This window comes from Crotalus tigris, unplaced genomic scaffold, assembly GCF_016545835.1.
Source record: "Crotalus tigris isolate CLP2741 ecotype Arizona unplaced genomic scaffold, ASM1654583v1 scf7180000024281.4978605, whole genome shotgun sequence".
NCBI classification, from domain to species: Eukaryota; Metazoa; Chordata; class Lepidosauria; order Squamata; family Viperidae; genus Crotalus; species Crotalus tigris.
In genome coordinates, this window is record NW_024100453.1 from 1,338,253 (window position 1) to 1,358,912 (window position 20,660).

At 36.8% G+C, this 20,660-nt stretch overlaps 1 protein-coding gene across 4 annotated transcripts in view; it reads left to right on the forward strand.

Annotated features, from left to right (window-relative positions):
• Positions 1–15,504: 15,504 nt before the first annotated feature.
• Positions 15,505–20,660, forward strand: part of PTPRT (protein tyrosine phosphatase receptor type T) — a 704,411-nt gene continuing 699,255 nt past the window's right edge. For all 4 annotated transcript variants that reach the window (XM_039323711.1, XM_039323714.1, XM_039323712.1 and 1 more), the window contains exon 1: positions 15,505–16,031. In XM_039323711.1, the coding sequence (XP_039179645.1) occupies positions 15,962–16,031 (70 nt within the window). In that variant the 5' untranslated portion in view covers positions 15,505–15,961. The remainder of the gene's footprint in view (positions 16,032–20,660) is intronic.

Sequence of the window (20,660 nt, forward strand, 5' to 3'; positions counted from 1 at the left end):
TAATGGCCAATTCAAATAGCTTCTTTAAGAATTCTAAGTCTTGCTGGTTATTTTTTAAGAAATGGGAAGTCTATGTTTTGGGTTAGATAACACAGGCTTCTTATCAGGGTAGGTATTTATCAGTCTTTCTGCTCATCAAATTTTAATTTTTGTAAAGAAGTCTCCTTTGATTATTAGAAAAGGGAAAGCTAGCAAGCTGTATATACAATTATTTAACATTGTATTTATTTGTAGGAAGCCTGGTGGGACTTACAGAGCTTCCATAAACCTTCTCAGAAAACAAACGTAGCAAGCAGTGTGGTCCATCAGTCCATAAAATTGGAAATTTGTCCATCAGCCCATAAAAGACAACTTTAAATGGAGGTGGTACATAGTATCTCTGAGGGCTAGAATGGTTGTAGAAGCATTTCACTCACTTTGTCTTTTTATAAAATTCTTTTTGTTTTGCTTTTTGCAGGGGCGGGGGCCCTCCTTGCACCCACTTTATGAACAGACCTCTCCCTAAAGCAGATTTTTGACCAACTGATTTGTAGTATTTGTAGAATCCTAAAAAAATCTATCTATCCCCATTCCTAGTTCTTCTGGGTATTGAGAAAAAAATAATAACTCACAGCTAAAAATGTTTGATGGACTGGTTATGTATATAATTATCTGACATACCATCTGTTTGCATGGGAATTCATTTGGAATATACCTCTGTATAAACTTGCAACTTAAAAAAAGTTTTCTGGACATGTAGCAGGTGCAAGGAAAGAGGAGAAGCAATAACAATGTCTCACCAATCTTCTTTGGCATGGCACCAAGTGCTGCATTATTTTACACAGAAATATTCTCCTTGAGAATCTGTACTTCACAGATCCTTATGGTATATAGTTTCTGGCTTAATGACTTAGTGCACAGTCAAGCTGAGTGAATGAAACAGCTGTGCCCATATGGAAGATGGTGTACACATGATTGTTCTCATTGATTTTCTTGACTACTTACCTCTTAAAAATGTATTAGTCCTAATTGCTGTAAATGATTTTAGAACTCTCTAAGAAAAATTAGTCAGAAGTCTGTCCTGAGAAGAATTGCATTTAGAGAGCAGTTCTCTGTTAGCTGAAGGCTTAAGAAAGCGGATCAGACATTTTTGCCTGAAGATATCTCACATAAATTCCCCTTTAGGACATTTAGCTATTGCTATGAGACCTGAAGAATTTCTTCCAGAAGAAAGAGAGAATACATTTCTAGTTTATCCCAACACAAGAGAAATGGAAACAAAAAAGAGGAGAAGATGTGCATATGTGAAGATGTGAAATGAATCATGTTTTAAAATCCTGCTACTTTCATGATACTTAACTATTGTCGTTAAAAGAAAGCAAAATAACAATAAGCGTTGTGAAAAAGAAATTCAGAAATTAACATATATTCCTGCTGATAACTATTCAAGTATTTTGCTGAACGTAGTAAATAGGATTTAGTGATGAGCTCTTTGAGACCTTGAGACAATTGAATATTCTTGGTAAATATATCAGTAAGCTGCATAAGACAGCAGCTTTTAAAACAAAACCAGACTAGTCTATTTAATAATTTACTGATACAGATAGCAAGGAGAATAGAAAATTAATTTTCAGATAAAAAATTTGGGACTTTGTTAACAAATCAAAGAAAAAACTTTTAAAAATAATAATCTTAAACATTATTATAATGACTAGTACAGGTAATCTCTGAGTTACGAGTGTTCACTTATTCCAAGTTACGTGATGAGCACCTCATAGCGCTTATGAGCAAGTCCTGAAATTTTGAATATTGCAGCACCATGGCAGTCATTTGCCCTTATGAGTAATTGCAGTGGCTCTGCAACATTCACTCTAGTTATTCCCTTCCTCCCCGCCCACACTCTGGGTCTCCCTAGGCACCAGGCCTTCAATACTCACCCTGTGAAGATAGAGATGTTGTCTTTCAAACTTTTGTAAAATGATTAATTGTTGGTATTTGACCACAGATAGATTAGCACAAATGTATACAGGGATTTTTAATAAGTGCTGGAAATGTAGTCAAAATCCAGATTCATTTGATCATATGTGGTGGTCTGGCAAATATGTGAAAATACGGTGGATAAACATAACAATGACAATGCAAAAATATTTAAGATACAAATATTAATGAAACCTGAAGCTTTTCTTTTAGGTATGATGGACAAGTCAATTGAAAAACAATTTGAGGTGCTAATCCTACACATGGTGATGGTTGCAAGGATTATACTTGCCAAACATTGGAAAGAAAAAGAGATGCGACTGTTGAAGAATGGATTTTGAAATTGACTGAATTAGCAGTGACGGCAAAATTAACTGCTGTGATTAGAGATAATGGACTAGACAGCTTTATAAGAAACTAGAAACCGTTTGTGGACTTTCTACGTGATATCTATATCTATATCTATATCATCTATATCTATATCTATTTCATCTATAATAAAACAATAAACTTATTTTTTTTAAAAAAGAGGTAAGCTATGAGGAGAAGCTTGATTATGTTTTATGGTGCTAAATTATTAAAATTTTCTTTACATGCTAGGATGAAAGCAGAAGTGACATCTTTTTTCCTTTCCTTTTTCTCTTTTATACTTTTTTCCTTTGTAGTTTTCTGATTGCATTTTTTGTAGTTTGTGTTGGCTTTTATTCTCTCATTTATAATTCTTAGTAAAAAAATATTTAAAAAGGAAAGAGAGAGAATTCAGGGAGTCTGGGGAGGAAAAAACAATGAGAAACAGAAGAGAAAGGCTCATCAAAAGTGAAACAAGCATTTTACAGTGACTAAGCAGTGAGGTTTCAACTGCCAAAGCTGTCACAAGACAGAATAGGCCAACAACTGATATCAGGGAAGCTATTTGAGGCCAACCTGATTGGTATGAAAAATAAAGCTTTTGCAATTATGTTTCCTCCTTGCCTTTCATAAAGTCTCCACAGCAAGATGAGCCTTAACAATGATGGATATTTTTTATCATGCTAGTAACCATTATAGCTACACTCACTGAGATAATAAGGGTAATCAAAACTCATGCTTCAGGGCATAAACTGATTGCTTGAGAGGATCAAGAAAAAAACTATTTCCTCTTAGAGCATTGTATATTAATATTATAGAACTATCTTGCTTATTCCCTCTGAAGCATTATTGAATGCTAGAAATGAGTATTTCACTGAACCAGATTAAAAATAATAATAATCCTATACTGGTGACAATCATGCAAATCCTCCAGTTTTTTTTTTAAAGAGACCTGAGATTCTCCATATTTAAAATACAAAATACCTTACTACAAGAACCAGTCTTTGCAACAGGAAGATGGTGTAGTGCAGACATGTCAAACTCATGACGTCACGTGATGTATCAGAACTTTTTCCCCATAGCTGACAATGGGGTGAGCGGTTTCCTTGTGACATGTCTGGCATGTGGGCTGGCAATTTGACACCCCTGGTGTAGTTTTTTATTGTATCATTGACATATTATTGTTCTGTACTGCAGTTTATTTATTAGTCATATGCATAAGCTTGCCCATCTCCCAAACAACTGGCTCTGGATCTCCAAACCCCCCAGCCTCCAAAATAATTGAGAAGGTTCAAATCCAGCATCAGTCCAGATATATACAATTAAAAGCATTGCTCGATATTATAATAGGAAGATAACTATATTAACTCCATCCATGTGACTTATAAAATAGGTGTTATAACCAAATGGAATTTTAGATTCAATATTTTTGTCAACTGACTTTGCAGGAAAGATCTTTTGATTATTAGGGGCAAATAAGAAGAGACACAAATGTTGGTGAGTATCTGTCAAAATGCAATAAAATGTTTTAATTTTGGCAAATGTTTTATGGTATTTAATTATTTGATTTGTGGACTGTCTAGTGTTGTGTAATTATGGTGATGGAAAGAAAGACATTTTTAAAGAATATATGTTTATTTATGCCTAATGCATAAAGGAATTTATCAAGGGCAACGCATCCTTGTTTTCAATGGTTTATTTTTTTTATTCTATAGTTTCATGTTCTCCATTGATATAAAAATATATTAACTCACATAATCAGGGAAAATCTAACTGAATACAACATGTAACATCATATCTAATTACCATGAAAGCTCTTGTAGTTCAAAGTATTGACAGTTGAATTCCAATTGAACATTCCCAAAAATAATAGCAATATTGGGTTAGAATAAAAAATATTTTAGTTCAAATAAAAAAGCATAACACTGCATCTAACAAACTATTTTGGTCCATGCTATTGTCCAATACAGAAGCTCAAGTTCAGATTCGTCTATGATATTCCTAGATTTTATTTACTGTATTTATTTATTTATATCCCACCTTTATTATTTTTACAAATAACTCATGACAGTGAACATATCCAGCATACCTTCCTCCTCATATTTTCCCCACAACAACATTATGAGACAAGCTGGGCTAAGATACAGTGATCACTCAGCTGTATTTCATGGCTAAGGTGAGACTAGAACTCATGGTCTCTGGTTTTCTACTCTGGTGCCTTAAGTACTGTACCAAGCTGGCTCTCCTCTGGCTTCATCTGTCATAGAAGAATTAAAACAATAACAATGGGACTAACAATAATATCAACATTGGTGAAGGGTTTTTATAAAAATATATTGGAAACACAGCTAAGGTAGCAGTAATTAATCTAGCTTCAGTGAAAAATGGATGAACCTGAAAAAAATCTTTCTCATTTTTTTTATTATTATTATTGAAAGATACAATTACTTTCAAAAACAACAACCATGCATTCCAGAAATGTATTTTAAATTTCATATATATATATAATTTATATGAATATATATATATATTTCTCCCATATTTGGGCTGACAGGGTGTTCATTCAAGGTAAAAATCTCCTCCCCCTGTCTTTCTCCTGATAGCTAACAAAGTGGGAGAGAACCCGTGGCTTAGAGGTTATAACATCTGCCTAACATGCAGATAGCCCAGGTTCGAATCTCAGAAGAGTAAGTTTGGCTGATGAGAGTTAAAGGAACTCGAAATAGCTATACCATTCTCTCTTTATTCTTTGTTAGCAAAACCTAAAAATGTAAAATGATGTCGCAGTTAGTGACTGCTGCTTGTGGATGGCTCTAGATTGAGCTGATACAGGCAAAAGAAAAGAAAAGAAAGAAGATTTCTTTCTCCCATATTTGGGCTGACAGGGTGTTCATTCAAGGTATATATATATATATATATATATATATATATATATATATATATATATATATATATATATATGTTTTCTGAGGTTTTCGCGGGTGTTTGTATGTAGGTCTTTGGTTGTTTGGGTTTTCTCCCACGTAAAATTGGAAGTGTCTTGGCGACGTTTTGACGAAGTCCCATTCGTCATCTTCAGGCTGGTGTTTCATGTGGACTCTTATCAATTACATAGATTTTTTCTATGATGATCTGTTGCTAATTGTTTTTTTAAAGTTTTCCAAAGGTGCATTTATTGCAACTATATCTGAGTCCATCAACCTTGTGGCTGATTCTCCTCTTCTCTTTCCTTCCACCTTCCCCAACAGTAGAGTTTCTCCAGAGAGCCAGGACTTTGTCTAATGTATCCAAAGTAGGATATTTGAGCCTGGTTATTTGTGCCTTGATTATGAATTTATGTAAGAAAAATATGTATCAGAAAAAATACATAAAAAGAAGTGAAGCAAGGGAAATTCATAAAATAAAGACACAGCGAAAGAGTTTATATTAAAACACCACATATGGGAAAGTTGTGCACAAAAACCTCACGTGGCATGGAAAGCTGTACACAACAGATGTGGAGTTTTTAAAAGTTCATTAAAAATCCTGATAGGTTAGAATATCACTCACTAATGCTGACAGTAAAACCAGCAGAATTTTTACTGATCCATATGTTCCCAAGTAATTGCAGTTCAAACCAACAAAATAAAAACAGATTAAATCCCCCTAATATGAAGTTTCATCACAGTAAAATAATCAGTTCCTGACTCAAATACTAACAGAGTATGAAGATTTTGGGTGAATAGTAATTACTAATCTATATCTTTTTATTATTATTAAACAGACTACTTAGTGATATGGCATACTGATAAGGTTCACATGAAAGATATTTTATAGTCTTAAAATCTTGATTTTTTTTTGTTCTGTTTAAGCTCATAAACTACCACAAGATGAGGCTCAATAGGTTCCGTAAACCAGCAAAGCTATTATAATAAAATATCATCCCTTAGATATCTTCAAGTATAGATAATTGACAATTCATATCTTCTTAACCACCCCATTCTGTTAACTTTTGTTCTTTAAATCTCTCCAGAAGGGTTGACATAGCTCTGACTGTTGTAACTTTCACATAAAGCAATTTAATCCATCCCCCCTTTGTTGTTAAAAAGATGTATCTAAAATTGTTATTCTTGAATTATGCATGCATAGGGTCTTAATTTCTCCCTGGGCAAGAGAAATTAAGAAAAATCTTATGTCGAAGACCAGTGATAAACTGTCAGCATCTATTAGCAATTTTAAATTGCAGCTAGATTTTAAAAAGCAGTTGGTATCTATAATTTTGCTTAGGTTAGCTCCAAATTTGCTGACAAATCAAGAGAAAAGACTGAAGGGAGACATGCCATCATGTGGAAGAGTGGTGGATAAAGTCAGATGGTTATTTTGCTACTTTATTGGCAACTGGATGCTATATAGGCTACTACATATTTCTGAGCTATTTATCTATGGCTAATGATAACACTAGCTAGGGAATCTGGGCATTGACACTGAACAAATCTGAAAAGTGTCAGGTTAGGGAACACTACTTGCAATATAAAACTGTTCTAGGCATCATGGGGGTTGGATTTTATATTGAGGGATTTTGTCTCTGTGTGTGGGTTCATATGTTTGTTTGCCCATAAGAACTACAGAGAAGCCAAGATTCCTCTAAAATTGCAGTATTTGAGGGACATAATTCTCAATTATTACCATCTGGCTTCTTCTGTGCTCCTTTGGTGCAAGGAGTGTGACTTAGCTTTCACTATTGATAGGATCAGGAAAACTGGGGAGGCATAACTCTTACAAATATAAAAAAATATGCCAAATATACATAGCATAACGTTGCATAGTGAAATACAATGAAAGGAAGCTGTAAAAATATAAACAGAAACATCCTAAGCTGCAGCTGAAGAAGTGTACAAATTGCTAATAAACAGATGTGGTCTTTGGAACTCTTCTACAGCAACAAATCTTAATAGAACTGTATCCTATAGTAATAGAAAGAGTTGCCATCATAATGAAGAACTGACTTCACTCTCTTGGCTGTCCTCTGTTTTGCAGCTGTATAAGATTTGATTACATAGAAAACAGGATAAAATGTGCAAATCATGGCTTGAGACAAGGTAAGGACAGTCTCAGAGATATGGGGGGAGAGGGCAAACAGGTATTGTTAGGTTTCTTTGAGATCATAAATAACTAATGGAGAAAGGCCCTTCATTTTCCCACATGTCAAAGTATAATCATCACAGGGTACATTCAACAGAATATAAATGGATTTCCAATTTCCCCAATGATTTCCTCTCTCTTCTCTCTTTCAAGCACATATTTATTCTCCAGAGCAGTGTTTCTCAATCATGGCAACTTTAAGACATATGGACAAGAGAATTCTGGGACTTGAAGTCCACACATCTTAAAGTTGTTAAGGTTGAGAAATCCTGCTTCCCAAAACTATGGAAGATAGTGCAGGGGAAAGAAATTATCTAATAGTGAGATAATGAAATAAAGAAATATTCTACACTTACAGTAGGTTTAGGGGAGTAAACTTCAAGGTAGATGGAATACAAAAAGTGTCTACAGATGCAGTTGTTATTACCAATGACCAGTCACAAAACAGTTATTGTTAGACAATCACAGACATTCTTTATTAAAGTCCTTAAAAATAAAATGTTCATCCCCATTTTAGAGTAAATTTTCTCCTGCCTATTCATTTATTGAAGAAGCAACCCTTGCTTTCACATTACTAAGACTATTAAGGAGAAAATACATTAACCAGCTGCAATATGCAATTGTTGTTTTTTTTCAAATGATGGGTACAAGCAAAATTAATCCCTTTATATAAAATCCACATGATGTAAGGCACTTATCTTCTTCCTGAAGTTTTCTAAAAATTAGTTTGCCTTTGTAACTGTGTGGATTTTTTACCTGTACATATCTATATACCGGTCAGAGGGGATAGATTGGGAGGGCTGGAGAAAACTTGGTGACCTACTCCAGTACTATCACCAAAACTTTACGAAAGCTTCTTAAAGAACAGTTCCAAAATGGTCCTGGAAAGTAAGACCACTTAGTCCACAAGTTTCCAAGAATGCTACTGGGGAAAACTTGCAATGTGCTATGAATAGTCTAGGAAAAATAGATGGAAAAAAGGAAAACCATTGGGCAACCTGAATGCTGATGAAGCTTATGACAACCTCCACCCCCCATCTATGCTGATAGCCAAGAAAAAAAATGTGCACATGAAAACTGGATAACACACACCCACCCCAACACGACAAGAATCGAAATAGTCATTTTTGGTGTCAGAAAGCACCCAGAAATGTTGCAGGATCCAATCTGGGTTGGTCACTGGGACTAGTCTTCTGAGTTTTCAGATTCATGTTGGAGCTATTCTGGTAGAGAGATATTCCCTGAGGATAGGCTTCAGCATGAATATGAAAGCTTGGAAAGACTAAACATCTGATCCCAGTGATAGACCAGACTGGATCCTGCAACATTATCCTGGGACACATATATTTGCCTTCATTCACCCAGAAATGTGTTTCAGGAAGGAAAGAAGGAATGAAATGTTTGTCAGAAGAAAACACCCAAATTGCTGAACAGAGAAGGAAGGCTAAGCTATTGGTAACACAGATAAGTCAGGTGGCTAAATAGGGAATTTCAACATTAAACTAGGAAATATAAAGAAAATTACTAAAATGAGCATTGCAACAAAATAGAGAAGGGAACTGAAAAGGTCACATTTGAGATATTTTGTTCTAATAAAGAAAACTCAGACATCACTCACTGCAGGCAAAGGTTAAGACAGAAAAGTATTGTATGATAAGGAGAAAATAAAAAAAATAGATGGAAGAAATACACTAAGGAATTCTGTGCAACTACTAATATACTTCAATCATGAAACAAACAGAAAGCTGAAGCAGAGCTAGTTGTATTAGAAGATAAGGTAACCCAGGGGTCAAAACAGCTGCTAAAAAGAAAATACCTGGAACCAATGGCACATCATCAGAACTGGTTAAACCAAAACCAAAAGCAGCAATTACAACGTTATGTAAAAAATGGGACTCAAATGAATATCTGAAAATCTATAAAGGATCCATGTTCACCTCAATCTCAAAGAAAAGTGACATGCAAGTTTCCTTCAATCACTGTACAGTAGCTGTGGTATCACACATTAGTAACATTTTGTTGAAAATCATACATGGAAAAAGAACTTCCTGACATACAGATCAAGAAAGAAAACAAGACCCTTGAGACCACATTGCAAATGTCTGTTGGTTGTGGAACAAACATAAGAACATAAAAGGATGTATATTTATGCTTCATTAACTATATCAAAGCCTGTGACTGTGCTGAAAAATTATGGATGTACCTGAAAGAAATAACCCATTTAATATTAACCCATTTAATAACATCACTCTAAGAAGCCACTTACAGAGAGACAGCCTGGTTCAAGATTAAAAAATATGTAGAGTAAGATCATACCCTATCCCCATGTCTATTCAGTTTATATACAGTGGCAGATTTGAGGCATTATAACTTGGATGAAAGCCAAAAGTCCAATAAAAACTAGAGGCACAAACATCAACAATTTGAGATATGCAGATGACAGCTGCATGGCAAAAAATGAAGAGTATATAAAACTTACCCTAAAAGTCAAATGGGAAAATGAAAAGTGTAGATTCCAGCTATTATTCCAGCTGTAATAGTGGAAGTCTATTCTCAAGATAAATCTTTTCTGGTACTGAATTATTCAGCTTATCTGAGAGGTAAATGTTCCTGCTCTTGATTGGTTGGTCAAAATTTATTTTTTCCCCAGGCTCTGAATCTCTCTTCTCACTAGTTAGAGTGACAGGTTAGTTGATTGTCAGATCATGTTTAGTTTTATCTTTTTCATGTCTGAATTTCCTGGGATTAGTTTTTTTTCACTAAAGCTTGAACAGCTAAGAGTCAAGTTATGTCAAATACTGTTTGTATATTTTTGGATAGCCAGACTTGAACAGGTCCATTTGTTGTAACAATGCAAGAAGGATCCTGCTTTAGGTCACATTTAAATTTCAGAACACATTATTTATATCTGTTTTAATTAATTTCCTATTTGCTATATTCTGAATTGTTAATTGCCATTGTGCCATTTTTTCTTTGGTTGAAATACAGGGCAGAAATCCATTTTTGCAGCACCATTTTGCTCCTTCCCAGATCTTAAATATATAAGGATTGGATGGATACATGTAGAGTCACAGAACAGATTCTCCTAGAATATGGTCTTTCTAAAAGAATAGATTCCTAAAAATATAAGCAGCATACAATTGAACCAATTAAATGCAGGTATTGGCCCAGTGAGGATAATGCTATACTACACAGAAATCTAGATATATGATCCTCTGGTGATTGCTTCAGTGCACTTACATTCATTCCAAACCTAAGAGTGGGGAAAAGACAGAATATATTAAAAATTGTAACTGAACTGGCTTAGTACTATTAGCAGAAATGTTTCTTTAGGTATGTACACTTCCTTTTTTGCTTTGCTTTTCCTATAAATGTTTGTTTACAGTAAACAAAGAAACAGATTGCTTTCACATATCCTCACTATCAATTTTTGTACTGGCCTGATTGGAATGAACTGCAGTGCTGTAGTTCAAAGTTGAGACAAAAGAAAGAATCAGATTCCATTGGCTACAAGGGGCCATGACATCAGCATGTTGATTGTGGAGGAACATGAAGCAACATGCTGGGAAGAGATAATACCAATAGCTGAGAAAACCTCTGCATTTTTCTCAGGATATAACCTCTAATATTTAGTTATTTGGGATAAATTTTGACCTCAATAAAATGGCTAATACGATTCATGAGTATGCATGATACACAGTGGATTGGGCCCACTAGCTTTCCACTAAAGCAGGGTTGTCAAACTGCCGGCCCGTGGGCCAGTTTCATCATACCAAAGCCGAACCCACACTATTGCCGGCAATGCAAAAAGAGTCACGATACGTCGTGATACGTCATGTGACATGGCGGGTTTTACACCCGTGCACTAAAGGATCTTTAAGTATTTCATCTTCCTGCAACTTCCCTATAACTCCTGGGAAGATAAAAATGCTGCCACCGCTTTTCTTCAGAGAAATCTATTTTTGACCTGGTTTATTGCAGAAGCTAGTGGCAATCTTGCCCTTTTCACTACTTGATCTGATAGAGAACCTACCCAAATGCTTTCCCAAGCAGAAGTATAGCTGATTCATTATGAATTTTAATACTCTACAAAGTTAAACAAGTAAAAATAAAAAGTACAAAAAGAAAAAAGACACCCTCCCAAATAATAACCCCTGGGAAACTTGATTTTGGCCCACTGTTCCTTTATCCTGGATTCACTCTATAATCTCCACATTCAAATTACAGTCCATAAAAATAAAATCAAAATTCTAATCCACAAGTAGGTTTACTACCCTACACTTTACTGTATAATTCCTGATCTTCATCATGGACATATGTGAGTTCTGGCTTCTTTTCTTACCTGGATATTATTCGATCTCTGGGAAAAAGCTCCAATAGGACAGATAACAGGCAAAAGCAAAATGGAACCGCTCCCTCCTTCTTTTTAAAAACTACATCAAGAGTGAAAACTGTAATTTTAGATTGGCTCATTTGCATATGATTTTCCCAGACTATGACTGTCTCTGCCCACAACTTGGATGGACAGATCAATTAATTAACTCTATCAGTACTTGATCCTCTTGGAACAGGACTTCTCCGGCTCTTTTGTCTCTGATAATCTGAATGTTAAAATTATGCATAGCTGTGACTGAAATAATAAGCAGTAGTTCTGTGAGCTGGTAGTTTAAGACAGCAGTGTCAATTTTGTTTTAAGCTGGAATAAAGGTGACAAGAGTAGAGAAGCTGAAATTCAAGGTAAGGTTTAACAATGGTTATTTAATTACATAAATACCCTAATGTGGCTATTTATAATTAATGGGAGCTGTGAGCAGGAAACTTTTATTCCACAGTTAATAGAGAAATAGTTTCTGCCATTACTGTAGTGCATTTCTTGTATGACCTTTAGCTTGCATGAGAAAACAGTTTGCTGAATATTATAGTGGGTCAGCATGGGAAAACCAAAGGATATAAGCAACATGACATTACACAACTACAATGGAGGTCAAAATAGGGAATGTGTCAGAATGAGCATAGATTAGGAAGAAAGAAAGATTTAGGGGTCAAAATGAAGCTCTCATTATAACTAATGGGTTGCCCTCATATTTTCATAGAGTTGCAAGAGAATTCTTCTAATCCAAGCCCCTGAACAGCACTAGAATCCTCACAGCATCCTGGCAAAATAGCTGTCCAATTTTCTTGAAAATTTCCAGTGATGGAAGGTGCATGGTTTCAGGAGGCAGGCCTTTCCATTGTTTAATTGTCAGCCCTCCCAAGTAGACTAGACCATGAATTCAGGATGTCTAGAACTACTTTTACTGAGATTGGTTATTCTTTAAGATTTCAGTCAATGGTTCTGTGGTGACGCTGTCAGTTCTGTTGGTGGCACAATGGTTAGAATACAGTATTGTAGGATGACTCTGCCCACAGCCTGATTGGCTCAAGATTGACTCAGCCTTTCATCTTTCCGAGGTTGAAAAAATGAGGACCCAGATTGTTGGGCGCAATATACTGAAATTGTAAACCGTTCAGAGAGTGCTCTAAAGCAGAAATCCCTAATGTTTTGGGTACCAAGGACCGGTTCCATGGAGAGAGATTTTTCCACAGACTGGAGGGTGTGTGGTTTCATGGACTGCCTGCATCCCGCATATGGGGCTTTGCTTGTTTGTGCGGCCCCATTGCTGGCATGCCACGGCCCGGTACTGGTCCATGGACTGGGGGTTGGGGACCCCTGCTCTAAAGTACTATGGAGAGTATATAAGTCTAATTAGTGATTAGCTATTGCTAATACCCTGAGATGTAATCATTGGGTATATGACACTTAGATTCATTCAGAGCAACTTGAATCCATTTTCATTTGGAGTTTAACAATGATAAATCTAATAAACTTAAACTGGTAAATCTAGCAATAGATCCCACTAAATTTTCATTCCCTTACCTCCATGCTGTGCATGTATGTGAAAGAAAACAAAATACGGGTTTTAGTTGCCCTTGCTTTTTGTTTCTTGCTTCCTGTTGGTTAAAGTTATTTGAATAACAATTCAATACTCAGAATGGGTGTAGTTCCTTTTAGTTTTGAATCATCCAATTACTTCTGCTCTAGCAGCTTGAGGGTCTTCTGTGACAGGGATAGACAGACAGAAGTCTTTTCCTAAAGTTCATTACTTGCTCAGGTCAAAACACCAGACATCATAATTCCAAGTTCAAAACTTTTACCTAGCACTCAAAAGGATTTAGCATGAAATGTGGATGACATGTAACCAGTGCAACAGTGTTTTATAATCAAGTATAAACAATTAGTCCTTAGTCCTCTCTGAACATGGTTGTTTGTTTGCAGATATTTCATTACCTGATTAGGTAATAGCTTCAGTACTAGAAGAAAGGAGGGTTTGCTCTCTGTTTATGTTCAATAGCTTGCCTTGTCAATGTTGGAGGGAGTCTATCAAGGAGGAAACATCCCCCAACACTAATGGGACAAGCTGCTAATGTATATAAACAAGAAGCAAACCCCACATACTCACTAGCACTAATGTTAGCAAGTCAGGTAATGAAACATCTGCAAGCAAACAACCAGAGAACACCAAGGACTCCACAGTTCAACCCTGAGCTACATATAGTCTTTTTTTTATTGATAAACAACGAAATCTGCGCATGTCTAGTTTTAGACTTTTCAAGTTTTACTTTCCTAAAAAGGAAGAGTCTGATTTCTCTCTGTTCTACTTGACACACCTTATCTCTGTTGCTAAGAGTGTAACATTCTTTTCTATGTGTGTGACTCTCCTACTTCTGTGTAATGGCAAAACACTAACTTTCCTTCTAAAGTAACATTGGTTTAGCTTTTTAATAATTACTTTCTAACATTTATTATAATTCGCATGGCTGATGTGTTTCTCTTTTGTTATACACATTTTCTCTCTATGTCTGTCTTCTCTCGCTGCATCTCAAAAATTAAATTGTGAAAAAGCTTTGTTTCACAGAACCTTAATATACAAGGAGGATATGGTAATGAATTACTCTTAATGCAACAGTGGTCCCTACTGGCTATGTGGGGAATAACGTTGCTCCTCTCTACCGAGATGCGCGTGACAAGTGGTTGGCTGCCACGGGAGTAGAGTGTGGGAATACTAAAGAGTAGCAGGATAGCGCAGTCTAAGCACCTCAAGCGTTAAAATAGCGCTTCGTGAACTGCACACACTTTACATTCGTAAGTAGGCAAAGGTTTTCGTGGAGAGCCTCAGAAAAGCGTCCCCAAAGTTACAAGAGGCCATTAGAACTACAGCTCCCACCGCAGCCGGATCGGTGGTTTAATGGCATTCACTGGAATTCATAAACCCAAGACTTGAGGACAAGTCCCAGCAATCGAGCTACAGCGAGCGCTGGAGAAGTGGGTGGCGGCGGATGTGCGCGCGCCAGCAATCAACTTACAATTCCTTCTTTCAATCGCTTGTAACTGTCATCAATAAAGTGGGACTGTCCAGCTGTTGAATCGCTTCGGGCCATCCAGTCGCTTTTTATAAGCTTGCCGTCGCTCGCGCACTCTTCCGTACTCCCTTTCAGACCTGGGAGCGTGTTATGGCTCGATCTCTGAGTGCGCCTGCTGAGCATAGGTATTTAAGCAGCCAGCTCGATCCGAAGTTAACTGAATAATGACGAAAATTACTATTTTCAACTGAAAATGTCTGTTAGCGCGTTTAGAATATTTGATCTAATAATGGGCCCCCCTGGAAACCTTGCATTTACGAGACTTTCATGCTCATAGCAGGGGGGGGGGGGCTTATTGCTTTCCGTTGCGCAGTTTAACAGCAATCCTAATCCGGTTGAAGAAAAGTGAAAATTGTTTTTTTTTTCTCTCTCTCTTTTTTATTTCCCTCCTGCCCTGCCCCCAGATCATACGTAATCAGCAGCGCCTTATCACACGAGAAACGGTGTGCAGTTTTTGTGCTGTCTCTTCCTGGGCTCCTTGCTGGAGCGGAGAGCAGCGAATATATATCCATCCTTAGGCGGTGGAATACCCACAGCGGCACTGCCGAGCGCGCGCGCGCGCGGGTAGAAAACAAAACAGTCTTTCAATTGATTTTGCTTTGAGAACCGTCCAATTCCCTTTCTACGCGGGCTGGGTGTCCGGTATAGAAACGTCTTGTTAATGACTCGCATTTCCCCGCCCTCCAGTCGCCTAATGCCAAAACAAAAAGGAATGCAGAATGGGGCTTTTTTTTCGATAGTGAAGGAGGCAGCAAGTGGCGATTGATGCGTGGTCCTTTCTCTTGTTTATTGCCTTCCGCTCGCCTTCTCTCTCTCCTTTCCTCCGTATGAGTGAGTGGGAGAGGGAGAAAAGACGAGCGTTAGGACTCGGGGGAAATCTCCCCCCTTTCGCTTTTTCAATCAGCTTGTCTTCTTCCTCAGAGCAGGGATAGCTGAGGTTTCAGCCGCGTTCGGGAGATTTGCTCCAGTCCCAACTCTCCGGGTTTATCAATGCAAGGGATGTTTGCAGGACGCCCGGAGAACCTGCTCTTCTGCTGCTATTGCCGCGGGAAGGGCATATGAACTCCCTCAAAGAATGACTAGGATTGCTACGTTTGCCATTCTCTTGCAGCTGTTGCAAAGAACTCGGGGACAAGTCTTTGCAGGTAAGCGGCTCCTGGCTTTGGCGGGGAGCGTGGCTAGAGCTTTTTGAGCGTGTGTGAGAGAGCAGAGCTTTGCTTTGAAGTATACCAGCGCTTCTAAGGCGATCGGGATTGCCTTGCGTTGTTTCCTGTACCTTCTGCCTTCTCTCTCTCTCTTTCTCTCTCTTTCTCTCTGCTGTGTTCTGTTTACCTGGGTTGGGATGAATTTGCACGGAGCCCAGCTGGAAACAAAAATAGCTGAAGTCTTTTGTTCCAGGTTAGAATTGAAACATCCAAATAAGGGTGCTCTCTTTCCATGTGGCTTGGTCTTCCTTTCTTAGGAACCTTATAGATGTGCCATTATTTTTAGCCATTGGAAGCTTAAATGTTGACTCTTATATGATACTGAAGGCATCTTCTCTTTAGAGTCAAGACACTCCAGTCCTTTTTATAGCAAACAGTTGGTCTCCATCAAAGGAAAAGGAGAAGCATCAAGCATTTAAAAAATGTACATCAGGAGCCTTTAACTCAAAATTTGGCCAACAGAGTTACACTTTATTGGGTGATTTGCCTCTACAGTACAAGCCTCTCCATTAATCATCTAACCCCTTGGGATCTAGAGACTGGAAAAACTTGCACTGGATGGTTGACAACTTCCAGTTTCCATTTTCAGTTGCCAAAAGCTACCACTTTAATCTGGAAGGAGTTTGTGTTTCTGAGGGTGTGGAGATAAGGAAAAAAAAGTCTGAAAACCTTTTTGAATCAGCTTTCCTTTGTTCAGTTGGATCTTCTGATAATTTCTGCTCTAAAGAATTATACACCCCAAGCAGGCCAACTATATCTGGCTCTTACAGTACTTTATCTTACCAAGGAATATGTCAATGTGTGTATTTTAATTATGTCATTTTTATTTGGTGGGATTGCTACACTTGTAACTCAGGAAATCTATATTTATGTTTACGTATCTGTGTGGCTAAAATTCCTTTATGCAGGTATAGCTGTTTGCCTACTGCACATTTCCAAAGCTGGTTCCTGTTGGAACTTTCAAGTTTGAACAGTTAAAGAATAGTTTGTTCTTTCAACATATCCGGCTTTTCTAAATATACCCATATTAGCATCCTAAATAGGAGAGTTCAGAGTTCAAATGAACTGAACCAACACTTTTTGTTTTAATGGAACCTTTTTCAACAAAACCACACCAAAAATAAGCATAGATGTGATCTTATTAAGCTGTATAAAACACGGAATGGTATGGATAATATTCCCTTTAATGCAGTGGCATCTAGGTAATGCCATTTAGGTTGACAGGGAATGGAACCTTAGATTTTATTTTAAAAAGGGGGGAGGGGGAAAGATCAACTGGTAATTTCCTATAAAGGGGAGGTCATTTATAAGGCCATATGGGTCTACTAAATAAATAAATCTATCCCAGGTAAATATGTGTAAGACTGCAGGTTAAATATCTTCTTCATTGTTAGCAAATAGTTATTCAGGACTAGAGCATTTTATTAATGTGTAAATTTAAAGCAAATTGAGTTCCATATCAACTTGCAAGTTTAAAAGTTCCTCATTAATGTGAAGTTTGTTCAGCATGCTAAGCAGTAACTTATTTAACCATGGTTTGTTGAGTAAATCAAAAGTGATTTACCAATCATCATTTGCAGAGTTTACAGAACACAGGAATTCTGAACTAAAAAAATGCAGCTTAGTGTAATATGTGAGAATTCAAAGTACACATTTAGGATGGTTGTATGAGACCTAAACATGCATGAAAACATTGACCATGGTGGATGTTACAATCTCTGATTCTCAGTTTAAATTCTTGACAGAGGTTTTGTATGATGGTGAACATGGCAGATCTTTACTTCTTATTGTTGCAGTAGAATCAACAAAACTTCTCTAACATTTATTCATTGCCACCATGAGTCCTTCCAGATGTTCTGCAGAAAGTGCAAGTGACAATGATCAAGCTTCAATAAATTACATAAAGAAAAAGCAAGACTTTTAGGTTGGAAAAAGATGCCATTCAGGTTTTATTTTTAAAAAATAGCATTGTGATTTGATGCTCAAAATAAATTTCCATACAGTATATGAACACACAGGAGAAGATACACAGTTGCAATTTTTAAATTATAAACTAAAAGAAGATCAGGCAGCAACAATTAGCAGTGGGTTAGGAATTTTCATTGTCTCTGTTAATCACCATGTAATTCAGAATGTTAACTGCCACCCTTTTGATACTTTGTTGCAGAAGAGATAAAGAATATAGAAATAAATATGACTTTGTGTCTAGGTTGGTAAATGAGGCTACAGAAAATCTTGCTTCTTTTATTTTGAAGATTATACTTAACTGCTGAAGATTTAATGCCTTGCAACAAACTTGCACGGCTAATGCTCATATAATTAAAGAAAAAAAGCTCTGTACTTCTGTTGGATTTTAATATTAAAAATACACGAAAACTTCTTTTTTCATGTGCACTTCAACTGTTGTCCATCAGATGGCGCTGCCTTCATAGCTGTAATAATGTCACTATAGCTTGGCGCAGGACTTTGCCATTCATCTGTGTTTTCAGGACCTTATGTATACAGTTAGTTTCCATAAATGTTGTGCAGTGTCTACTTGGGAGAAAAAAAAAATTGGGACCCAGAGTAGTCAACAGTTAACACAAACAGACACAAAAACTGTCCTCCCTGCACTTAGATTATTTTTTGACCCAAAAAAATTACAACCCATATATACAAACAATTGGTAGGGTTTTATATAAAGGTATTTGATTTGGATTTAGTTCAGCACGTGCACGCAAACACTGCAATTTGCATACCATTGTTTTGCCAGTTGGCTATTGGTTAAGGCCATTTGCTAGAAACCAGGAGCCTATGAGTTCTAGTCCCATCTTAGCCATGAAAGCCAGCTGGGTGATCTCTCTCTCTCTCTCTCTCTCTCTCTCTCTCTCTCTCTCTCTCTCTCTCTCTCTCTCTCTCTCCCTCTCCCTCTCCCTCTCCCTCCCTCCCTCCACCCCTTCTCTGCATCTGTCTCTCCACAAGTCATCCCATAGGGTTGTTGTTGTGCGGAAATAGAAGGAAGAAGGTAGGCTGGATATGCTCGCTGCCTTGAGTTATTTGTTAAAATAATAAATAATAAAATTTTGCACTGTGGAGCCTTCATGGGAAAAGAGATCAGAATATAGAAAGCGATATCACATTTGCCATCATCTAAATAATGTATGGTGACATTAGTAGCTTGGATTCCTCTGGTGTGGTTTTGACATGAGTAATGGTTAAAACAACTATGACTTTCCATGGAGTATGAACCAGTGAAGTATGTGCAATTTTACACATTTATAGGCAATTTTACAAAGACTTTCAAATATTCTTTCTACTAACAACTTTTTCCAAACAAATTTGGCTTCTAAAAGATTTATTTGTAGCACTGATCATTTTGTGGCATCAGTTTCATCTCATACAAGGATAAATTTTTTGAACCACATATTTCATGAGAAAGATTAGTAAAGTACTGTTAAGCAAATTTCCTTTAATTCTGACTGGCTCAAGGTTGACTCAGCCTTTCATCCTTCTGAGGTCGGTAAAATGAGGACCCAGATTGTTGGGGGCAATATGCTGATTCTGTAAACTGCTTAGAGAGGGCTGTAAAGCACTATGAAGCGGAATATAAGTCTAAGTGCTATCACTATAACTGGTTATCTGCCATTGAGAAAACTTGCAGAAGACCATATGCTCCAGACCAGACCCATCTACCCAGTATCTTTTTTTCCATACTGATTTGTTCCAGAAACTATTTAATACAGTATATTGAATAAGTAAAAATTGGCTGGGTTCATTCAGAGCCCTAAGCGGTAAAATGTTTTACAAACTATTGTGTCTCACTTCTCACAGCATGCTAAACTGAAAGCAAACAAACCACATTTTGCCTCAGTGTATTAGATGAATCCAATTGGAAGATGTTTCTAGGAATGTGAGGGATGTAAATGTGTGTTCCTCCAAAGCTTAGAGTTATTGGGTATGGGTATATAATACATTCCCATAAACATGCATTCTCTTTCTCTCCGTCACACACATACATGCATGTGCGTGTGAGCACAAGCGCACGCACGCACACACACACACACACACACACAGACTTCTGCACAAAGAATTTCCATTTATGTTTTGCAATGGTATATATTCTTCATTTGCCTTTTAAAACCACTTAAGCCAGGCATCATTATATTAGTTCCTGATGGTACTTGGTTTTTAAAAATATTTTTTGTTTCTCCTGAATTTATATCCAGTGCTTATTATAATTCTTAGTTCTAATTAACATTAACAATTCCCTGAAATATAGTTTGATTTTTTTTCTTACTTGACTGCTTATATAAGAGGTGAAAATAATTGCTTGTTCAACAATTAGCATTACTTGCATAATAAGCAGACCTCTATCTGACAAAATATTTTGGGGTGATATTAAATACTTTTAACGCTAGACAAGATAATTCAAGGGGCAGTGATGCAACATGAAGAATCTTAAGCTATTTGGTAAAAAACATTTTTAATTGATTGTTATGATTTACTTGATATATTTCTGTATTGTTTGTGTTTTCTGTGTTATTATGTGTCTATCAGCAAACATACTGAGGTTTTATGTATGAACTTTCA